Source organism: Dunckerocampus dactyliophorus, chromosome 16 (assembly GCF_027744805.1).
Source record: "Dunckerocampus dactyliophorus isolate RoL2022-P2 chromosome 16, RoL_Ddac_1.1, whole genome shotgun sequence".
NCBI classification, from domain to species: domain Eukaryota; kingdom Metazoa; phylum Chordata; class Actinopteri; order Syngnathiformes; family Syngnathidae; genus Dunckerocampus; species Dunckerocampus dactyliophorus.
The window spans coordinates 9,013,999-9,038,749 of record NC_072834.1 but is presented as its reverse complement, the minus strand read 5'-3'; the positions used below and the strand labels follow the sequence as shown (position 1 = coordinate 9,038,749).

The following is a 24,751-nucleotide window of genomic DNA, read 5'->3' as shown; positions in this document are numbered from 1 at the left end:
AAGCCAGTCAGGAGTACTGTCCTATAGTATTTTTCATTAAGGTTCATTCCATTAGCATGAATATTGAACTCGGTATCGAGAAAGACTTACTTACTAGTAGTCCCAGTTTTAAAATCGTGCCCTCTTCTTGTTCTCGGCCCGTGTATCGTGAAGCAGGGGCGACTGTCTCTCTGATGAAAGATGAAAACGATTCAAAAATGAATTGAAAGTGAGCGTCACTCATGCTCGCTCGCATGCAGTGGTCATTGATTAAGATTTCAAAAGCATTAAGTTTTTATGTCCATTAGTGATGTATGTGCTTGTATGAGAGCGCCTTCACATATCCACTTTTCAAACTCCAACTCTGATTTTGCTGCACCCTCTCTTGTAATACATAAAAGACACTTGAATGACCGAAAAAAAAGCAGTTTTATCCATTATCCATTTCCTGGTAAGCTACACAAGATTGCTATTCAAAGCATGATGTCTCTCTGTTTTGCACAATATATCAAAGATGAATTTGAAGGTTGTGTGATCAGATGTGTCCAACTCAGATGCATCAAGGGGACACACAAGCCTCATTACCATGAACAATGTAATCACACGATGTGGCAAGAAAACACAGCGTCACTAAACCTAGCCTGAGGCAATTTTCCTGACACAGCAGTAGATATCTTGTTTACTTATCAATGTGCCGATTAAGGCTGGATTTAAACTACCTAGTTCACAATTAAGATTTTTTTTTTTTACTCTTTTGTGGCCCAGTTATGACTCAAAATTTGCAATAAATTCAAAGTCTATGGCACAATTGCACATGCACGAGCACCAAACCTGGACATGTGTTTTTTTTGTCTCGCTAGTTATTAATGATAACCACCACCACCAAAAAAACATCAGAACAACTCAGAATAAGCCAAAAAGTCAAAGTCCAATTGCACATGCAAAAAAATTGTGTGTGTGTGTGTCACAATCAGTGCGATCTTTCCAGTTATTCATGATAACCACCTCCTTGCATGGTAAAACTAACCAGAAAACTCAAAATAAACCACAAATTTACAGTCCATCGTATGTTTTGCTCATGCACGAGTACTTGTACTTCTTCTGTCAATGACATCCACTACTTCACATAATAAAACCAACTGGAACAAATCAAAATAAGATCCAAAGCAGGTCGCACAATTGCTTATGCCTGAGTGCGAAAGCTGAAATTGTGGTAGAATCAACACTTGAACAAACTTGTTCAGCCAGTTATTAATAACCACCGCCCCCTTTCTGAATAAAACAAACCGGGACGCCTCCAACAAAGACAGAGCCCACAGCACAATTGCGCAGCATGAGCCTGTCCAAACCTGGACCTGCAATTGCAATGCAATTATTAATTCTACCAGTTATTGATGATAACCATCACATTGCATAATGAAATTAGCCAGAACCATTTAAAATAAGACACATCCAGAACCCACGATTGCTACTCCATGTGTGCCAAAGCTGGAGGTGTAGTTTCATCAATATCATCATTCCCCTCACCAGTTATTAATGATAATAAACACCTTGCATAACAAAACTAACCAGGACTACTCAGAATAAGAAGTCCATGGTACACTTTGCTCAAGGGTGAGCACATGCACAGGCTGAGCTGTCACAAGCTTCCTTCTCCGCTCTTTAAGAACAATTGGCAGCATAACTGACTCTCCCAGGATGCTCTTTAATGCTTCTCATTAAGGAAAAAGACCTAAAGTAATGTGTAGGTGCATAGACAGACCTCTGTTTCACTTTAATAGACAGGTAAAGCACTACTCTGCCAGCAAGTGGTGGAGTCCTGTCCTACTTTCTCATTGTTCTTTTAACCTCATCCCACATTTTGGTTGTCATGTTTAATTGGTGACACACTCAGTCACATCACTGTCAGTGGCAAATATTTGCCCAGAATCAGTGAGCCAGAGAGCCGAGTGGAGCCAGCTCTGCCATTTCTCTGAAGGTCCGCTCTCACCCACAGAGATTTGTCTGTGTGTGGCTGTGATCCAAAGGCTGAGTGGGGATTTTACCCATTGGCTTGAGCACGGTCAGATTAATTCAACACTGTCGTTTCAAGGGTATGCAATCAAGTGCTAAAGGGGGGGACCGGCCCATGGAACAAATATATTATCAGCGATATCAGTAATTAATAAACTGGATTATAATCTTTTGGAAGCAGGAGTTTGTGTGCAGAACACAGGCTACAGTTTTATTTGGATGTTCACACTTTGTGGCTATAACAGTACTTGAAATGTCAAGATGGACCACAGTTGGCATTAACAGCTTGAGTTTTGATCAAGTTATCGCAGTTTGTTAAAATGTTGGTAGAGCAACTACACTGCTTTCATCCAACAGAAAAACTTGTATTTTCTCACATGCCTCATGCATTAAAAACAAAAACCTGCAGTGACGTCACTTAGACAGCAGACTCCTAGATAAGAATTTCCCAAAGCTTAGCAAGGTTGTGTCAGAAAACGATTAAACAGGCGGACGTTATCTGCGCCACGTTTGATTCTTCGCCGCTTGTCGTCAAACTTGTCCTTGCTTGAGGCGTCGGTAAAATAGCCGTTGTCATTCATCACTTAAAACCTCAAAATGTACTCTTTTGACATCTTCTAGGACATCTAAAACTCACCCGCACCTGTGCAATAATAGCTTATAAAAGTAAGAAGTGATATTTTCTGACTTGTGAAGATAGCGCAAATACCCAGCGTTGCGTTAAGTGTGACCCTGCAGGAGATGAATGCCGTGTCCTTTGAATTGATGGAAGCTGTAACTCTTGAGGGGGTACACACAAACTATGCCAAACAAGTAAAACCTTGTAAAAATGACATATCAATGGCATATCAAACGTGATTAAAGGAAACTGTAGTAAAGACTTGCAAGACTGGTCGTTATCAATGGTATTAATTGTGAGCATTCATTTATTAGTTCAAACAAGCTATGTCAAACAGAGCCATTTAAAAGCTAATATAACTAAGCCAGTATATATGACTGATAACAAACCTGCAGCTCGTGGGCCATATATGGCCTGTGAGATCATTTGATCTGGTCCCGAACTGACAAAAAGTTACAAAATATTTAACCCACGAATGCTCAGAAGATAAAATTATATACAGTGCGTTTGTTTGATGGTTGCATTTGATTTTAAATTGATAAAAACTTAAATGGCCCCTGATAGGAAACCACTGTTAGTAGTAGCCTCCCCTCAAATAAGTACCTCCTTTTATTATATGCTATTATGAAATAGCAGCTGATGCCACAAGGTGGCAGCAGTTATTTTAATTTAGATGTAATTTGGAATTATTTGAATTTATTTTCTATTTGTTTAGTAATTAATTGTAATTTTAATGTATTTGTTTATTTAATTATTTAAATGTAAATTTTATTATTTTTTATTAGCTTGTGTATATTTTATTTATTGATTTTAATTATGAATTAAAATTTTAATTATTAAGATTTTAATTATAAATTAAAATGATAACTCCTACCACCATTCCTATTATAATTATTATTATTATGGTGGTTATTATAATTATTATTACTATTTTACTAATAAATACTTTATTATAATTACTAATTGTGTAAGGTGTCTGAGTATCTATAAATGTGCTATATTAAATTCATATTTTTTGTTATTATTAATTACTTTTACTTTTATAGAATATCACCAAGGGTTCAAGTTCACATCAGCACACGACATCTTGTTTTTATCACCCGCACGCTAGTCGCTGCATGATCTTGCATAATCATGGTAGCAGCAGCACGTAACATGCCAAGACCAGAAGCAGTACAAGTGGCACACCAAATTTGGTTAGGAAAATGAGAACTGGTTTTAAACAGTACATCACTTAATAAAATAGCAATGAAAAAAACCCATCAGCATGGTTCTACAGCCATGCAGCAAGTGCAATCAATTTAACTGTATATTCACATTGAAGTGCCTAAAATTCAAGTGAAGCACAGTACTTTCTTCACTGTTTCTTTTCATTTTGTCTTGCCGTGATAAGACAATGGATGATCTGTTGTTTCCATGGCAACAGAGCTAGTCAAACACAGTAAAATGTATGTGACTCCCTTTTATGAGGACTTGTGTAATACCCAGCGGTGCTGCCTTCATCCTCTCCCACAAAAACGAAACGATTTAGTGGCAAACAAAGACAACTGACAACATTTTGTGGACACTTGCTAATCTATCCACCTGCCTGCAACATACTAGTATGCATATAAGAAGGTCTGCCACGATAACAGATTTTTCTGGACGATAAAATTATTAACGATAAACGATATTATCAACATTATTTTGAGACCATTTTTTAATTCATGTAATGATTATACATGGCATAATCCGTGGGGCTGTGACTCAATTCCACACTTTCGTACTTACACTTAACACAGTGGAACCTCAATTTTTGTAAGCCCTGGTTTTTGCACGATTCTTTTTTTGAGGGAAAAGGCCTGAACAGACGAGCGCGTTCCCGCCCTCCACTGCCCACAAGTTGTTCTGAGCGCTCACCAAAGACACAGCGCCTGAAAGCATGAAAACATGAGCATGTGTTAGACGGCGCAGAGCATGTTGGACCAATTAAAACCAGTACTGGTACCATGGAGATGGTTCTGGCTTTGTCTGATCCTTGCCATTCTTCTGATACTTGTCAGCCTCTGTCCGGTGCTTTACAGGTGCCAGAATCCTTAAAGGTATTGTCGGGTTCTGAGTGGGCAAAGTGCGTAAATGCACTACATTCGGGCTGAAAAGCATTTTAAAACAATAAAAAGTTACATTTAGCTACTGCACTTGTTTAATACTTCTGATTGGCTCTTTAAGCAATATATTGCTTTTTTTAAAACACATCTTTTGCTATCCTCACAAAAAGAAAATGAGAACTAGTGTGTGCTGACCCTGGAATTGATTATTTCTATTATAATTGAGTTCTATAGAAAAATATTTTGAAATTTAACCATGGAATAAAGTATATTTAGTTTAACTGGGAAGTATCCACTGTATTTGTTTGAAGCGGTTTTGTTCATGCACAATTTTTCTGATTTTGAATCAGTGTCACTTTCGTTATTTATTAATTATTTTCATGATTTACCCGGAATACCCGGAAACACTGAAGTTCGCATTGTGTGTCGAAGCAGACGTCAGCTCATTTGCATATACAGCAACCTGATGCAACAGATGATGCAATAGATGATTGGACAATTTTGCCCAGTAATTCAGAAGCGAATGTAGCTTGGCTAACTTTTCTAATGGGCTGTCTGCTACTGCAAGCATTTCTACAAAACCCTCAACAAATTGTAATGTCTGCGCTTGTGGTTAAGGAAGACGTAGTAGTCACCAATGCAATTCCAATTGCCTTATTTTGTTTGCACAATTAGACATGATGTGGTGCTCTTATTTTGAAGGCCGGAAGTGTATTGTGTGTGTTGAGAATGTTTGTGGACAGTTAAGATGGGAGCAAGAATAAACGTGCCTATTACCTTATTTAACAGAAAACTTCCACGTCTGTGGGCATCGTAAAACGCTCCCTCACATTAACAAGTGATAAAAGGCAACACGGTGTAAACACGCTGGTCGAGCCCGAGTCGCACACACGCACACACTAGCATGCTCTGCTAAACTAAGCCAACACAGCTAGCTTCCATTCGCGCTCCATAAGAGGAGTTCTTCTGCCAACTTTCGGTGTTCAGGCCGGCATATCAACATGTTTAGTTCAGCAGGGGGGTGAGTGTTTGTGATGTCATTCCACCACAATTGACAGGTCCGCGGGGGAAATATTTCCCAACACAAATGTTCCTTCCCGTCACGATAACCTCAAGATGAAATCAAACACGCATGCGCATGTCAATATATCGAGGCCGGCAAAATTATCGAGTTTGTTTTGATTTATCATGCAGTTAATTATTTATTGATTTATTGATTATTGTGACAAGCCTACATATAAGGCACTCGTGCTCAACTTTAAACACATTACGCATTCATCTATTTAATCTGTGCGCCATTGTGAGCGGACACAATGGATGAGACGTGATGCTGTGTTGTACCTGGCGGGGCCGTTAGCACACAGGATTGCTGGCACAGTAACTCAGCTTTGGCCGAAAGCCAGCGGGAAAATGCTTTGGCACCTTCTCTTCATGAGCTCTGACACCACCGTGACTCTCTTAAGAAAGTGTGACAACAAGCTGGTGCTTTCATTCACATTGCACCAGTATTACAATACAATATGTCTTACACCTCCAGCACAGGCCATTTTTATGCAGTAAAACATGACTTCAGTGAAATTTGGTGGAGGGATGGAGCAGGACCAAAGGAAAAACCCATGGATGCAATATTATTGTTATAGCTACCACTGTACATCCTCAAATAGTGGCCTCTCCAGGAATAAATGACATGCCTTGATTAGTCACAGGTTGGGTTGTCTGCTTGCACAAATAAACGCTGTAAATATAGTCGAAGCTTTTATTTACTACTTTATTTAGTACTTTAATTATTTATTACATACTGTAAATTCAGTTTTCTTGTCAAATTGTATATTTAGAATATGAATGAAAACCTGCGGGGCGCACATTTGACACCCCTGATTTATACGCACAAATGCCTCATCTCAAAGTGATTTCTCCCTCAAATAAAAAACACCTTGTACTCTCTGCAGCTGAGTAGATAAACATATCTGGCCACTTTTTGGTATTTTAGTTTTGTTAAGACTGCAAAATGTGGCATTTTTCAACATTTCCTCACATTTTCAGCTGTTAATGTTTAAGTTTATGCAGGAGGTGGTGTCTAGGAAGGTGTTAGACCTTGGCAGTGGTCCATACTCAGTGTCATTGTATTTGCACATACAGCGATGGGACATAACAGATTAAGTAAATGCCTTATCATCACCCACATTTAAAACAAATCAGTAAAAGTTGCATTCATCCTCTTTAGGCAATAGTCTTTGTTAGCCTAAAATGGCTACAATGGCAATTACAAAAGAGGAAAATAATTGTTCAGTCTCATATGACTGAAAGCCCTGAGGATGTTGAGTGAAGCGCCGCAGTGCTGAGTCAGTGTTTTAAAATCACTTAATGTCAGTTGCCCAAACTTTTTACTTTACTATTTCCTCCATGAGCATTCATGGGGCGCATAGACAGTCCAATCCAACAAATATGGACATGAATTAAAAAACCTCTTATCAATTTCACGTGAACAATGACCAAACATGCTATAAAGACACCAGAAACAAATACATTGGAGCAAAACTAAATGAATAATTTCGGCCTACTTATTTTTCTCTTTTTGATTCCTAATGGATGTGACAAATGCATGACCATGCGCCCGTGCACCGGCTTTGCAAATGTTCCGTTCTGGTTGATTACTAATCATTTATTTGGCTGTGACTAATGAGAACACAGGTCTAATCATACATTATGCTTCATGTAACTGCAAAAGGCAAAAGCATGCAATAAAAAATAATAAATGTTTTAAGAAACACCATGTGAGGATGGGTGGCGGATGGGTGGAGTTTAACCCGGTGAACTAGTGGGTCGTTTCCCTCCACCTCCGGGTGGGGAGATGGGTCCTGACTGTTGTTTGCGCTTATGCGCCAAACAGCAGTTCAGAATACCCGCCGTTTTTAGAGTTCTTAGAAGGAGTACTGGAGAGTGCTTCCTCAGGGGATTCCCTTGTTTCTGCTGGGGGAACGCTCATGTTGGCAGCAACCAGTGAGACCTGGAAAGGCGTGATTGGGAGGAATGACCCCCTTGATCTGAACCCGAGCGTTGTTTTGTTATTGGAATTCTGCGCTTGTCACAGATTGTCCATAAAGAACACCATGTTCGAGCATAAGGGTGTTCCCATGTGCACTTGGCACCAGGACACCCTGGGCCGCAGTTCAATGATTGACTTCGTGGTCGTGTCATCAGACTTGTTCCACGTGTCCACATGTTTTGGACACTCTGTTGAGCTGTCAACCAATCACCAATCACTTGCCTCTGATGGTGGGGGAAGATGCTGGCCAGACCCAAACGCATTGTGAGGGTCTGCTGGGAATGTCCCCTGTCAGAAGGAGTTTCAACTCCCACCTTGACCTTCGACCATGTTCAGGCCGAGACCAGGGAGGCAGCGGACATTGAGTCTGAATGGGCCATGTTCCTTGCCACTATTGTCGAGGCAGCTGATCAGAGCTGTGGCCATAAGGTGGTCGGTGCCTGTCGTGGCAGTTATCCCAGAACCCTTTGGTGGACACCAGTGGTGAGGGATGCCGTCAAGCTGAAGAAGGAGTCCTATCAGGCCTTTTAGGCCAATGGGACTCTGGAGATCTGAGGTGATCTGAGGCTCTGGCGGTCGCTGAGGCAAAATCTCGGACATGGGAGGAGTTAGGAGAAGCCATGGAGAACAACTTCTGGACAGCTTCGAAGAGATTCTGGACCACCTGTGTTTTGTGCACTTGAAGAAAGCATTCTACCAGGTTCCTTGAGGAATTCTGTGGGGAGTACTCCGGGAAGATGGGGTACCGGACCACCTAATTCAGGCTGTTTGTTCCCTGTATGACCGGTGTCAGAGTTTGGTTCGCATTGCCGGCAATAAGTCGGACCCGTTTCCATTGAGGGTTGGACTTTGCCAGGGCTGCCTTTGTCACGGATTCTGTTCATTACTTTTATGGACAGTATTTCTAGGCGCAGCCAGGGTGTTGAGGGGTTTCAGTTTGGTGGCTGCAGGATTGGGTCTCTGCTTTTTGCAGATGATGTGGTCCTGCTGTCTTCATCGAGCCGTGACCTTCAGTTCGGTTCGGTTCGCAGCCGAATGTGAAGTGAATGGGATGAAAATCAGCACCTCCAAATCCGAGTCCATGGTTCTTGCCCAGAAAAAGGTGGAGTGCCATGTCCAGGCCAAGGATGAGTTCCTGCCCCAAGTGGAGGAGTTTAATACCTCAGAGTCTTGTTCACGAGTGAGGGAAGGATGGAACGTGACATCAACAGGCAGAATGGCGCAGCGTCTGCAGTAATGCGGACTCTGCATCAGTCTGTTGTGGTGAAGCGGGAGATGAGCTGAAAGGCAAAGCTCTCAAATTACCAGTCGATCTACGTTCCTACCCTCACCTACGGTCATGAGCTTTGGTTAGTAACCGAGAGGACAAGATCGCGGGTACAAGCAGACGAATGAGTTATCGCCGTAGGGTGGCTGGGCTCTCCCTTACAGATAAGGTGAGAAGCCCTGTCATCTGGGAGAAACTCAGAGTAGAACCCCTGCTCCTCCACATTGAGAGATGAGGTGGCTCAGGCATCTGGTCAGGCACGTCCGACATATAGGAGGCCTCGGGGAAGACCTAGGACACGTTGGACTATGTCTCTGAGATGGCCTGGGAATGCCTCGGGATTGCTGGGATGAGCTGGACAAAGTAGCCGGGGACCAGGAAGTCTGGGCTTCCCTGCTCAGGCTGCTGCCGCCGCAACCCAACTTTGAATAAGCGGAAGAAGATGGATGGATAGATGGATGATTGGATGGATGTTTATAGGAACAAAAAGCATTACCACAACATTGTACAATATGTGAAATTATTGCAAAAATGTTGTGTTGTCAGTGCACAATTACAACTAGAAATGAGACACACTAGTCAATTTAAATAGATTACTGTACATACAATGGAGCTCAATTAAAAGAAATCATCATAGAAGACTCAACCATAGGTGCATCAACTCATACGCATCTGAACGAATGAAGTCCTAACCCTGTTCACATGTGAAGGGTGCATACATGAAGGAACCTCCTTAGCGTGCATACCATGTAGCCAGTGTGTGCACACATAAAACATGTGTATTGGAGGTGTCAGTATGTCATGTTTTACACCCCCCCCGTGCCATCTGTTCCCGTCATGAAACGGGTAGATGGCTCTCTATGCTGCGGCTGCTGTTGTTATTTGCAGTGTAAACATCTGCACAGGCTTATTCTCATTATACGTAAATGCCTTCGACCCAGTTCCTTTGATTGGCTGTACAGTGTTGTACGGCTGTACATTGCTCATGTAGCCACTGAATGATAGGGATGTTGGGTACAATAAGTGAATAATAGCAATGCGGCACCTGCTTTTTTAGCTTATTTCTCTCGCAGTGTGTTTTGCATATGGTATGCAGGACATGGTTTGGAAAGCCTATTTGGCCTGCATACTATTAGTCAGCCGCAGTATCCCTGAGGACAACCACATGTTCCTGCTGCATCTGGGGAGATCTCTACCATTGGTAGTCTATTATAAGAGCAAGCTGCAAGACTGCTGCTCTGATTAAATAAATACAAATGGACTAAATTTCTAATACCAAAACCTACTTTGACATATTTATATTAGATGCTATGTTGCTAACTACCACAAAACACCAAAAAAGAGGACAGAAAACTGGATGGATGTTGCAAAGCACTTGCCTGTGCAAACTTGTCATTGGAAGTCAAACTGTGATTAACGTGTCGGAAGCTCTAACGTCAAACGTTCCTTTATCGGATTTTGAAAGAATCCTTCTCTTTGGACATAATGGCAATAAAAATAATCTGTGGTAGGGTCAAACATGTTGTAAAGGGACTGTATGCAGCGGGTTCCTCCAGCTGTCTGGAGGGCGCCACCATTCAAACATACGGGCTTTGAGTACGTAAGCTACGCCGACGGAACACACGCACTAGTTATGTAATTTCGAATTGTACGACCCTAGAAGCATTAGACTTGCAATATGCTGACATCATCCAAACTTTTGTGGGACTTTACAGTCATGACCAAAAGTGACTTAAATTTTGTGCTTCAATAACGTTGCTGCTTCATTTATTATTTTTGTGATCCCCACAAAATATGCCTGTTTTTTCAATATATAACAGATATTACCATAAAAATATAGAAGTTATTGAAACTACCAGAAGCTATATTTCTTCTAAAAAATTGTTGTTTGTATTACGCCCCTGCAGGAGTGACAACTGTCCTGACCATGACCACTCTCAGTATCAGCGCCAGGAACTCCCTCCCCAAAGTGGCCTACGCCACAGCCATGGATTGGTTCATCGCCGTGTGCTACGCCTTTGTCTTCTCGGCCCTCATCGAGTTTGCCACGGTCAACTACTTCACCAAGAGAGGCTATGCCTGGGATGGAAAAAGCGTGGTGCCAGAGAAGGTATTTGAGGCTTTTTTAATCACATATTACTTCAGTGTTAAGAATACATTGAGCTGATTCAGTCAAAGAAGGTAACACCATGGCTTTTCTGGAGATTGTCTATTTTACTAATATATTCTAGCAAGGCCCTCTTTGTAGTAGTATTCTAGTATTTGTTCCATTAAATTGCATTAATTTATTCCAAGCAGACTATTATCATCATTATGTTTCCTGTCTCTTGGCTGCACTGCTTCCAGTGCGTGTCCTGTATGTGCATGTTAGATTTCAGCTTCCATGTGTTGCCATGTCAATGTAATCTGCTCAGCAAGGCCTTCAGAGTTAGGAGTGGTAGCCCGATGTCACTTAAACTATTAGCAACTGTTATTTTAGCTAGTCGACATACAATAATGTCAGCATTTTTTCTGTTCTTTGATTGGTTGATGTCTAAAAGCCTTCGCCTAACACTCAGTTACACGGTGCGCTTGATGCCTCATCCCATGAACATCACATGAATTGATCCTGTTCTGTGTCTGTTTCATGAACAAATAAGTGAGTAAGTCCCCACTGAAGGCCCAGGTACAAAATGCACCGCCCGCCACTGCTTTTCAGAATAGAGGCGTATGTGTGTACACCATAAAGGACCCATCAGACCTTTTGCACAGGGGGGCAGTTAGCACTTAACCGCTGTGGAGGCTGCACCAGGCGGGTAGCATTTAGTTGTCATCTCACGGAAAATTCAATTTGTGTAACATGACGTGAACATTAATAGTTTAGTGTTCATCTCGTGCTTTCTGCTCCACTTGTCTGTGTGCCGCGTTTAGCAGTGCAACGCTGCTTCCAAAGACTTATGTTTTTTTTTTCTTTTACAGGCTTATTGATTCGTATGAATCACTAGGCTGCTGATAAAGTTGTCTGTGATGACTATTATTTATCTTCATATTACTGTAGACTACTCATACTTGCTCATGATGTTTCACCATTACAATACAATCGTGTTTTTTTAAGTAAACATCTGTTAATAATATGTAGACTCAATTAAACGAGGAATATTTAATGATGTGCAATGTGACAGTAGTTGCACTGCAGATGCGCCAAATGCATCTCATTTTTAACATGGCTGATTGTCACACAAGTGTAAAAAGACGTTAACTACAATTGAATAACTTTATTCTCACCTGAGCACATCAACAGCAGTGCAGTTCCAACACCATATACAGTCTGTACTGTGTCTCCAGCTTACGACTTGTTCCTGTGAACGACACTTCCTTATTGTCACGAGACAACAATGAGTTGCATTCACTGACACTCCGAAAATCAAAATATTTTTATTATGCGTGCATGTGTGGTCTAATTGCACATAAAGACAAAGAAAAACAGTAAGTGGATATTCTTATCCCTCACTAATGTAACTCTTCCTGAAGAAGCACAAGTTGCTGCATTTAAGTACGGTCGCAAATCCCAGAATATACATCTACACTCAAAACATTGCGAATTCTACTTAAATTACGTGGTGTCTTTGAACGCAACTCTTCTTGGCTCATTATAATGCGGTTAAAGTATGAGTCAAATGTTCACATGCTACTATTAGAGACTAGTGTTAGGTAAATACATTTTCAGATGTGTGGTATCTTTTAGCTTGATAAAATTTTTAGTTCCTTTGGAACTGTTAATATATAAAAATATATATAATTGTGTCCTGTCATTTATCATTTTGTTCATAAAATAGAGTAAAAATGGGTATATTTGACACATAGTGGCAATCGGTAAGTAATCATGATTAATTAATTTGAAAGCCAGGATTAATTTGATTACAATTTTTAGTCATTTGACAGCCCTAATATTATTTAGTACTTTTGACTTCAGAGGCATATTATTGCACACAATTTTGGTCGTTTTTTTTCGACTTTCACGCAGTATGCGGACATCATGTATGACAGCAATTTGAATTCCAAAGTTTTGACTTTTCTTGAAAATTGTAGGAATTCTGGGTAGTTTGACTTCCAATGTGCAAAATTCTGATGTCATGCATGACTGCAATTAGAATTACAAATGCAAATTTAGAGGTGTACTTCTCCCCAAAATGTGTAAAAAAAAATTTGACTTCTGAATTGTACGAAGTCTGAAATTTTTTAAATTAAAGACATGGCCAATATCCTGACGTTATGCATGACAGCAATTCTAATTTATAAACGTATTTTTCCCCCTCATACTTTGGTTGACTTTTGAATTTTACACTGGGATGTTCATCTTAAGACACGCATTATGCTGATATCATGCATGACTTCAATTACAATTACAAAGTGTTAAGCTTTAAAGGCATATTTTTCCCCAAAATTTGAAAAAAAAATCTCATTCTGAATTGTGCAAACTCTGGAAAGTACGACTTTCGACGTGCAATATCCTGACGTTATGTATGACGGCAATTCGAATTTAGAAGCTTGTTTTTCCCCCACACACTTTGGTTGACTTGTGAATTGTACAAACACTGGGGTGTTCAACTTTTGACGTGAGATACGCCAATGTTGGGCATGACAGCAATTTGAATGCCTTAAAGGCATATTTCCTCCCAAATTTTGGTTGAATTCTGAATTGTACGACATCAGTGGCGCCAACGTCATGCAATTTGAATTCCAAGGTTTTGTGCAACTTTCGAGGCATATTTTTCCTTCCAGTTTTGGTCAACTTCTGAAGCATTTGCTTAGGCCTACAGCTTCTTCACAAAATATTTGGTCAGCCAAGTTTTGTGAGATTTTAGAGATGTATTTTTCTAAAAACTTTGGTCCACTTCTGAACTGTGCCTTAGCGGTCTTCGACTTCCAGTTGAGTGTTTAACATTTGTTCGATTTTCACCAATCGTGATCCTGTTCCGGATTTCATGTCCGACATGTAATGTAATTTATCTACTGTTTTGTCTCCTCCAACAAACCAAATCAGCAAAAGAAGAAGAAGGAGTCTCTCCTTAAAAAGAACAACACCACAGCATACCCGGCCGCCACTGCTACAGCCTTCGCTCCCAACATTGCCAGGGACCCTGGATTGGCCACCATTGCCAAAAGCGCTCCGCCGCCCCCGACTGAGCCCAAGGAGGAGCCAAAGCCCAAACCTCCCGAGGCCAAGAAGACCTTTAACAGCGTGAGCAAGATCGACAGGATCGCCAGAATAGCCTTCCCTCTGCTCTTTGGAACCTTTAACTTGGTCTACTGGGCCACCTACTTGAATAAGAAGCCCAAACTGCAGGGGGTGACTCCACACTAATCCATCTTTGGCTCCTTTTCACTTCTACCTATAACTTTCATTTTCTTTGGTATTCTTCCTCAACCGAAAAGAAAAAAAAGAGAAGAAAATGTGTTTATTTTCAGACAAACATGATGTCCATGCTGGTTTGAATTCCCAGTCGTTGCATTGCTTCTGTTTATCAACATTTTGAAGATTTTGTGAAAACAAAACAGAGACATGAGAATATATAAAAAAAAAAAAATAACATTGATACAGACTTTTGAGAGGGTTGCTGTTCAGGTGCGGGAAGACACTTTTAAGAAATGCTAGCGTAAATATATAGCCAAGAGGAGAATGCTATTCCACAAATAGACCAATCTCGTCCAGGGCTTTTTCTTTGTACATGGTTCTTATTTTCAGGGTTCCAGTTAGAATATGTGCTTTGCACACAGCGGGGCGTCTCCAGACTATTTGACACTGACAAGAATAAATGAGTGAAAGAACAAATGTGGTTCCAATGAGGGAGAAGGTCCAACAGTTTGACAAGAACCTGCCCTTACTGCCCAAGATTCTATGTGACACCATACTGGAAGTTCAGCTTGTAGCTTGTTAAAGGAAGACAGGGAGTGACTTGTTTTCAAACAGCCAATCCAGAGTCAAGCCTATTTTTCATGACATGTTTGTACGAGCGCATGAAAAGCAGGTATGTCCCAGTTTTGTATCTCCTAACTTTGATTCTTTTCACCGAAATGAACAGTGAGAGTAAGTGACTGTTCTGTTTTTGCATTGAAAACAAGTCATAAAATGTGGCGATAAAGAGAGCAACAATACCATATTTATTTACAGTATATTTCACAGGCTGATTCAATGGAAAACATGTATGTCCCAATTTTGTGTCTTCCATTTATTATGTTTATTCTCCACCCCCAAAAAACAAACGGACTATTTGTTTGTCTGATTGAAATGTTGTGCGAAATGGAACAATTTGAAGTTACGTGTTTTTCACTGGGTAACAACAATTTGAAACGTACCGCACGGTAACTAACACTTGACATGACCCATGACGCGTCTGCAGGAACACATATCGCTGCTTGTCCAATGAAAAGCACGCATCGTATCGTCCTGCTTTTGTTTGTAGTTTTTAAATCTAAATTTAAAAAAAAAATGTTGTATTTGCGTTTTTTTGAAACGTCATAACATTGGGAGATGCATGCTTTTCATAGTATAGCGCCAATGTATTCTCCTATTACTGTTATATAACCCACATGATTTCATGTTATGGTCATGTGTCGACTTCAAAACCTTGACCCAGATTATTAAAGAACGGTCACCAGTCTCCACTCTCACTAAAAATAGGGATTCAGAACTATGAGTGATCGACAATGTACTGTGTTTTTACTTTTCTTGTCATATCCTACAAACTACTTGTGGGAATACACGGCAGTCCCATCCAGTTAAACCCCACGTTACTGTATTCATACACCGCCCGAACTTCGAGTAAAAGTGCATTTTTCTATGTTAAATGGGTATATTCTAGCTGGAAATGACAAGGACGTGTCAGAAGACAAAGGAATGCAATGTGTGTACCATTCTTAAGGATTCTGGTAACTTCTAGCATAATCTACAGCATTCTAAGCCAGTATAGAGCAAGGGATGTGCCATTCAACAATAACTTCAGATGTGGTCGTGTACGAATCATTTGGGGTTTAAGTGTGTAATTATGCCATTAGGTAATGTGGCCAAAAGGCTCACGTAGACAGAACATGGTCAGCAGGTTGCATTATCTTATTAGGGTATTGATGGCCATAATGGTTATTGGTATTGGCAAAAGTACCTTTCAGCTCCCACTGGCTTTTTGTCATTTTGTCATTTATTTAAGCACAGACAGACACGGTAAAAGGCACGTGTATGTGTGTGTGTGTGTGTGTGTGCATATGCATGGGCAGGGCATCCTTAAAAAACAAAAATAATAATCGTGATCGACGGAAGGCTTCATTTGTTCGCCCCGAAAACCTCCATTTTCATATTCTTCTAAATATGTTAGGGGATTTGTGCAATAGCAATAAAACACACGTCTCAGTGGACAACAATCTAGTCATCTCTGCTTCGAAATGAAAATAACATGTATTTTCCTTTTATTAAGAACAGTGTTTGTAAATATTATCAGATGTTAGCGATGTCAATATGTTGAACTAAAAGGGTATGAACACATGGTTCATTTCTACTTTTGCGGTTTTTTTGCTTCCAAATATTTTTGTTTTTTCAAACAGTCTCAACAAAGATGTGTAAAAACTTGCGTAAGAATGTAAAGAATTGTCTGAAAATATTTGTTCGATTCATCATACAAGCATTACTTCCTGTTTTGATTGCTTCATGGATGTGGGGGTAGGGGATCGTTTGCCAAACCTTGTAATGTTAGCTAAAGAGGGACGAGGCACACTGAGGAGGAGAAGTGCCTTTTCCATATTTTAAGAATTGGAACTGTGATGGCTTTACATCTTACATTTTCTAACCCACTGTGTCCCCTTGAGCTTTCATGTTATTTTGTGTTATTGGGGGTTTTTTCGCCACTTTTTTTGTGTTTTTATCTGAAAATTAACACTCAGAAAGTACCAGCTACACTGCCTTCAGTATCACACGCCCCTTTTTGAATTGATTTGTTGCTGCTTTTGTTGGAGAGCAACAGCAGAGGGAAAAAGACGAGAACGAGGTGAAAGGATGATGAAAATGAATATATTTTTGTAGCATGATGTCAACCCCTCTTCCGAGAATAGTAAAGCGAACGGATATCTTTTTCTTTTTCTTTCGTCTTGGACATTGCCTGCTTTTTTTTTCCTTCTTCTTCTTTTTGCGTATCGTAAACGTTCTCTCGGTCGTGTCTCGTCAAATATTAGGAACGGCCCAGTTTAAAATTCAGTTAATGTAGCAATATTTCTTAGCAAGGGCTTTTTTTAAAGGACCTGAAGTTGACACTTAGCGCGGGAACGATTGCCATGTAGCTTTACGTCGACAAATAGTGAGTCATTTGTATGCTGCAAAGGTAGAAGCGATTTGAGTTTAGTTCTGTCCGCATTTGCCATCTACTCGGAACGAAAATATATCTCGATTTAATTTGATTCAATTTAATGCAATTTTGTTTTTGGAAAAAGAACCAATGTTTAATGAAATTCAATTATTTATTTATTTATTTATTTATTTATTTATTTATTCACAGTTCTTTTTTTTGCGTTGAAAATGTGTTTGTTTTGTATTGACGCGTCGATATAAGATCAGTTGTTTCTGAACATTTTACATGCAAAGTCCCAATGTTTATTTTTAAGTTAGGTGTGTTTTTATTTTGCTTTATTTTGGTTTGTGTTTTGCTAAATGTAGTTGCTTCGTCTAAAACAATATTATTTCATTTAATTTAATATAATTTATTTACTTTAATATGATTTACATTTTTTTTTAGTTATTTTGTGCAAAATTTGACGTTTTTTTTACATGGCAGGCATGCAGAGACCCAATATTTTTTTTTAAGTTAATCAAGTGTCATTTATTTTGCTTTATTTATTTTTTTATAAATGTGGTTGCTTTGTCTAACAAATACAATATTTTACACGGCAGGAATCCAAAGCCCCAATGTTTAGATTTTTAAATTTCATTCATAATTTAGTATAATTTACTTTTGATTGATATCATTGTGTGCAAAAGTGGATGTGATTCACATGTTAGATGGCAGGCATGCAGAGCCCCAATGTTTGCTTTTGATTTTGATTTGATTAGCAATTTTTTTTTCTACATTGTACATGGCCTGAAGCCTCATAGATTGTTCTTGATTTATTATTTTATTTATGTATTTATTCATTGCTGCATCTATGCGGGGAGGAAGCCAAGTTACATATGATGGTCGTTGCTTTGTCTTTTTACTTGCGTTATCACTGTTCTGGAACCTGCCCCCTACAGGCCACTTATCCTACCAGCAGAAGGTCAATGAAGTGCAAAGTTCAGGGTGAAGAGTTGTATAAAGATACTCATAAATAAACTTGTATGTATGTCGATTATCATGAAGAAGATATATAAATATATAAATATATATATATATATATACATATGTAAAATACATGATGCATTCAGTATTTGATTCTATTATTGAAGATATTAGCTTAAAAACGACGATGAATATTGTTTGTATTCTCAACCTATTGTTATGCATTTTGCACATTTAGATGAACAATAACATTTACATTTACGTAGTCGGCTTCGTGCTATGCAAAGGACAGCTTTGAACCGCCAACCATCAACCTTGTCTCCTCGACCATTGTGTTCCAGACTTACAAGCTATTATAAGGAGAAAATAAATATATTTAAAAAAGAAACTTAGCTTTTTATATCAGCTGTGCCGCCCATTAGCTTTTTTTTTTTTATGAAACCATGGCTATACAGGGTGACGTCAAAGAAAAACAGCCGATTATGTCCTTTTGTTTGTGCGTTGGATTTGGGAGGAAACGGCTTTCATTGTTGATTGCACTTTCTTCCTCCAGGGTCGTGCAATAAAATGACTGAAGAAAAGACGAAAAAGAGGAGCTAAAATGTAACAAGATCTTCCTTTTTCAAGACCAGGGGTGAGAAACCTGCGACCCATGGGCCATACGCGGCCCATGCAAAAACAACTGACCTAAAAGTGAACGTTTGTTTGATTGTTACGTTACATTTTTTGATAAATTGTCTATGAATCCCGCGACTGGACGAAAATCTTACATATATTCAGTATAAAGAAAGAAATGAGATTTTGCTACACTTTTACGCTCCGCATAGAGAATGTTAAATATGAGATACAGTGCAATCATGAGCTTCCGACTTTTACCTTCTCGTCAAACATATATATGTATATACATACACTCCCTGAGGGGACTAAATGTATATATATATATGTGTGTGTATATGTATATATCCCATTTGTTATATGTCTTTTTTTGTTTACTTTGGCTTTATTTAAGACAAATCATCATCAGCACCTGCTTTTCAACACTGGGTCTTTTAGTTCTTATAGATATATTACTGGAGTCGTTTTCTTGTATTTTTATCCAAGCAAATATGGATTTTCACTGATATACTAAAAAAAAAAACAATTTTCTAAAGCACAAACAAGCGGAATATAAGGCAATATATAGGGTGATATGGTACACGTGAAACAGACACGATAGAAGTGGCCGCTGGGATGTGTTGTCGGTGGAGATGAAGGTGGTGGTGAACTTCCTGTAAATGTTTTCTTTTGTTTTGTTTTGGGTTTTTTTTGTTTTGGTTATGATATGGCCCTGTAGATTCCGATTCACTGCATTAGTCTTTAAATAAAAAGGAAATAAATGAATGAGGCTACGGGTGTAATTATTGGCTGAATTATTGGCAAATTGTGTTGTGAAGAGTACGAGTACAAAATGATTAAAGAAAGAAAACATGTCTTATGAATGTCAAATAGAAAAAAACATAATGGGTTTTTGTGGAAATTAGTTTGCTAACAAATCCATGAAAGATAGAATTGCGATAGGAAGAAGACAGACCTCTGTAGGGTTTGACAAAATGTTCACAAAATGTTTGCAGAGTCATGACATGGAGCTGTTTCACTAGCTTGCATGTCAAGTTGGCATTTTTCCTGTGTCGCTCCAAATAAAGGGCACCGACAAAATCGACGTGGGAATTTTCACCTTCCGAGGCAGTAACAGAGATGTGACGCTGCTCGCTGTAAAGGGCATTCCGCAAGACTCACTCCTCCTGCCCTTTTGTGTTGAAAGTAATTGTCGCTGCATATTTACAGTAATCATCAAAGCCGGCTGCTCTGTTGAAGTGTGAAAGTGCACACAAGCGCAACAATGGATTCGGTATAAAAGGCATGGCGAATAATCTGCTGTTATTGCAGTGGCTCTTTTGCGGGATTTCTTGCTGAAAGCGGGTATTGACATGAAATCAATTACTCAAAGAAAATTGTGGGAAAAAAACCCACAGTGTGACATAATTGTCTGTCAGTTTGTTATTTAGAGCTAACTTCTGGTTCATGGAGGATGATGTAAGGTGTTATTCTCAGACTCAAAGGACAACATTTGCATTCTGGGGCAGTTGCGAAATCCCACTGTGACTCACAAGGGTGACAAGTGAAAATAAAAACCCCTGTATTTACATCTTTATGTGTTTACATTTAAAAACACAACATATTATTTCTATGGTATCTGCCTATGGCTTGTTAGCATGTTGGCAAACTGCAATGCTGCCCATTTTCCCAAGGGAGGGGATCATGCTCTGCTTCACAGTGTCACATGGCATGATGGAATTCACTAAACCACAGCTTCCCAGTTGCCAGCAGCACTCATGCAGCCCTAGACCATGAAGCTACCACCGATATGCTCGACTGTAGGCAAGACACAATTATCTTGCTACTCACTTGTGTTGCCTGCTATTTAGACAATAATGGCTGTGTTGACTTATGGCAAATCTATACTGCGAAACAAGCTGGACGCTGACTACTTTAAAGTATATTCATCTCATAGTATGGTCCCTTGAGTAGATACAGTGTATACTGCAATAAAAATACATGTTACGCCTTCTTCGCTCTCAGCTCTGCTCTCCAGGCGGCACTTCATCCCCCATGTTTTGTCCCACTCCACACTACACCACAACGCCACGAGACTTCAGGTGCAGTGGAACGTGCGCTCCTTCCCTCCGAAGCATGTGAGCTTCCGAAGCCCTTATGTAATAAAGCTGAGTTCTTGCTGGCAGAAAAGCACCAGAGGTGTTTTTGTTTTTTTGTTTTTTTACTCTTGCTCTATCTGCCTACTTCTCCGACAAAAATCTCAGATTGAAGGCGGTGTTTATTCCTGCACACATTTTGCCTCCGCTTTGTCCATTCGCCATGGCAATGCGTGTCATTTTGATGGCATGCCTGAAAAGGTTGAAGACTAGTTTACTCACTGTTTACGCACTCGGCACGCCATTCGTGACCGAAAGTGGTGCACATTGGCATGAAATGCCACCCTCCTGCACTGCTTATTTTACACCTGAGTCAAGTACTGTTTTGTCAAGCAGTCATGGCATTATTAGATTCCAATTTGTCCCACGTGATGCCACGCAACAGCAGGCATCACCCCTCGCTTCATTAATTCCTTTATTTACAAGATGTTGAACTCCAGAGAAGAAGCTCTCATTGCGGACAAGAAAGGTAAGTCTATATTATCTCACAGCTGCAGAAAGACAATGAGAAAGAGCAGGAAGAAGGCATAAACTACAAAAAAGAAAGCACTGACAGTGCGGGAGAGGGAATTCGCCGACTAGAAGACATTGATTTGGGCATTATTGTTATTATTAGTTATTCGTCTGTGTAGGCTCTCAGTCGTACAGGAGTTGTCCATCGAGGAAAAGGCTTCTTGAGACGTCATCTGTACTTCTGTGAAGAAGGTGTCGGACGTTTCGCTCCTCATCCGAAGAGCTTCGTCAGCGAACTAATAAGTGCTGGTAGCTTAGGCCTTAAATACAGTAAGAGTGGGCGGAATTGGTGTGCCAACACCCTCCTCCTATTGGTTCGTTACACTAAGCCTGGGCGGAGTAGTGGTATAATCCTATCCTGTTATTAACACCTCCGATAAAAGGGAAGTGTCGCTCCCTGAATTGGGTATGAACGACTCTGATACTGGCTTGTTAGCATCTATTGTTCTGGCTCGGCCCTGCCTTCACCTCATTTGCAAGACTAAGAGCTGTGGGTTTTGGTCTCAGTAACCTGCTGAACACAGGGTCCAAATTAAACCTCAAACCACCATTCTGATTCAATGATGTGTTCTGTTGTTTGACAAAAATAGCTTCCTTTACTCCTCTTTCAAACCATCTGTTTTCTTTGGCCAAAATCTTTACCTCGCTGTCCTGAAAAGAGTGATTGGTAGCCATCATTGGTGTTAATAACAGGATAGGATTATACCACTACTCCGCCCAGGCTTAGTGTAACGAACCAATAGGAGGAGGGTGTTGGCACACCAATTCCGCCCACTCTTACTGTATTTAAGGCCTAAGCTACCAGCACTTATTAGTTTGCTGACGAAGCTCTTCGGATGAGGAGCGAAACGTCCGACACCTTCTTCACAGAAGTACAGATGACGTCTCAAGAAGCCTTTTCCTCGATTATTAGTTATTAACAGAAATTCACACGGAAGACCCAAGAAGCTACAGAAATTACTGGTGAATTCCACCCGATTGCTCCAAGAGGTGATTCGTGTGAATGAGACACACATTGAGACACTTTGACACGGACCACCCGCATTGTTTAGGCACAGGTTTGCGGCGCGTTCACGACTAGCTCATGGAAATTGTGCGTGCCACAAATTTTTAACATTTCCAAATTTTCTCTGTGCACTGGTACACAGCCCTGCACAGCTTACACATACTTCACACCTGTTTACGACCAATTTACTCATTGCCACGCCATTAGCATGCACAATCGTGTACCACAGCGGTGACAAAACGCATGCAAGTGTAAACAAGGCTTTAGACTCAGTGACATACCCAGAAGGTAACTTTGTCTGAATTTTGCAGTCTTAACATCACAGTTACCTCGTGGTCACTTTTGCACTCTTGCATCACATTTTTTGTCCAAAATGTCCGTACAAACCAAATTTCAGGCCATTAGTCCACATGACAAATGCATAAGAAGACTCCCACACTCACGCCAAAGCAACAGGTGGCACTGCGGCACCTGCCCCTAAGGTCATTTTCACCGGTCATTTGTAGAAAAGACAACAATGGAAAAACCATTTCCGACAAATACAAACATGGTGGCGCTGTTATTAAACCCCAATGTTTGACCTCATTAATCAGGCTAACTGGACATTTTAACTGGACATCAGTGCTACAAAACACCCACTGTAACTTTGGGGTGTTTTGTCCATTCATCATGAAATTTGGCACACACCTTTAGGGGACTGACAAGCACATGTGTGTGCAATTTGAGCAAAATTGGTTGAAAAACATGGCTGTTGTTTAAAAAAAAAGAACCTCTTGCAGGGGCAGGGATTGGACTTAGCAACTGATTGTCCAAAAGTCATTGACCATTTTGGAGAATGAATTGTATTACATGTAGACTTGAGCACAATAGACAAATGTACTTGTAACTATGATGAGTGAGTAGACTCAGTCAAGGCTCTTTATACCAAGCTCTCAATTCCTAATCGATCATCACACCTGGAGATTTCTATTAGTCCCGGCCAGCCCCTTGACTCATGTGCTGTCCCGTCACTTCATTGTCTTCCCTTTGTTACCAATTACCTTTTGAAGGTCTCCACTGTTTGCTGGGACAGGTATCAGCATCTGTGATTTGGGTTTCAATTGGAATGAATAAATGCATGCACAAACAGTCATTCAAAGCAGGCAACTGAAGAAAAAAGATAATTGCTTCAGGCTGTGAAGCCAATGGAAGTAAGTTTTTTTTTTTTTTCCCTGTGTGGGGAAAAGGACAAGGTTGTTGTTTTTCATGTCCTTTGTTTGACTTTGAAATTGAACATGCTTGTTCTGCATCTGCTCAAGTTGTACGGAATTACGATTTAAACAGTACTTTTTAACCCTAAAATAGCATCTATAGAATGAAAAAAAAATTTGTTAGCATTGTTAATCTGTTCTAGAAGGTCCGACTCTAACTGAAACGTACTCTAACCAAATCAATTTTATAATGTAATGTAAATCCAAAGCCAAAAATGTAAGCACAAAACACTTTAAAAAAATAGTTTACAAATATAGGTTTACATGCAGAAAACAATTCAAAATGCATATAATTTATGAATGAAAGGGATAAATGAAAATTTAACATCACTTCCTTGGAAGACATGATTGTTGACAAAAACGGCGATGTGGCAGCGACATCAACACGGACACCGCCTGTGTGTTTTGCTACGAGTTATATCTTGAATTCAATAGTGTTTCTCACTTTCTTTGTCAAAATGCTGCCACTTTCAAGTTCCTTTGGTCCGCTGTGGCTTATCTTGCAACAGTGATCAAAAGTAAAGCAGAGGCTTGTGGCGTAACTGTGTTAGGTAGCGAAGAACTACAGAATCAAGCGCTGATGACATCATACACAGGTGACGGGGCTGACTTTCGATTCTTGTTTCCATGTATTAGCAGGCTAATAGGATGCTAACAAGACAAAAAATACATGAACAACACAGCTGGACTCACGCAATGTATTAATGACATGACAAGACGCGCCATATTGTACGCTAATTGGAAAATGTATGCAAATCGAGGCAAAATTTTGCTGTGAAGTTTTGCCGTTAACTGAAAAACATGCTAACTGGGCCGTGCGCTAACCGAGGTTCCACTGTGTTGACAAGAGAAATATGATCATTACAAAAAAAAAAGCACAAACATGTACTAAAAACCCCCACATTTTTTTTTTTTTATTTTTTGTAATATAGTCCCTCATTTACCT

At 39.9% G+C, this 24,751-nt stretch overlaps 1 protein-coding gene and 1 long non-coding RNA gene across 7 annotated transcripts in view; one reads left to right on the top strand and one right to left on the bottom strand.

The window, feature by feature from the left end:
- The window catches only part of gabra1 (gamma-aminobutyric acid type A receptor subunit alpha1), a 43,401-nt gene extending 23,732 nt beyond the window's left edge, over positions 1-19,669 (top strand). For all 6 annotated transcript variants that reach the window (XM_054754667.1, XM_054754661.1, XM_054754665.1 and 3 more), the window contains 2 exons: positions 10,919-11,121; positions 14,035-19,669. In XM_054754667.1, coding sequence (XP_054610642.1) covers positions 10,919-11,121; positions 14,035-14,355 — 524 coding nt within the window. In that variant the 3' untranslated portion in view covers positions 14,356-19,669. The remainder of the gene's footprint in view (positions 1-10,918; positions 11,122-14,034) is intronic.
- On the bottom strand, positions 3,570-12,362 carry LOC129168881 (uncharacterized). The gene is made up of 3 exons (XR_008566352.1): positions 12,276-12,362; positions 4,599-4,742; positions 3,570-4,524 (listed from the first exon to the last, which is right to left on the bottom strand). It is a non-coding gene; the product is annotated as an uncharacterized LOC129168881 (long non-coding RNA).
- Positions 19,670-24,751: the final 5,082 nt, after the last annotated feature.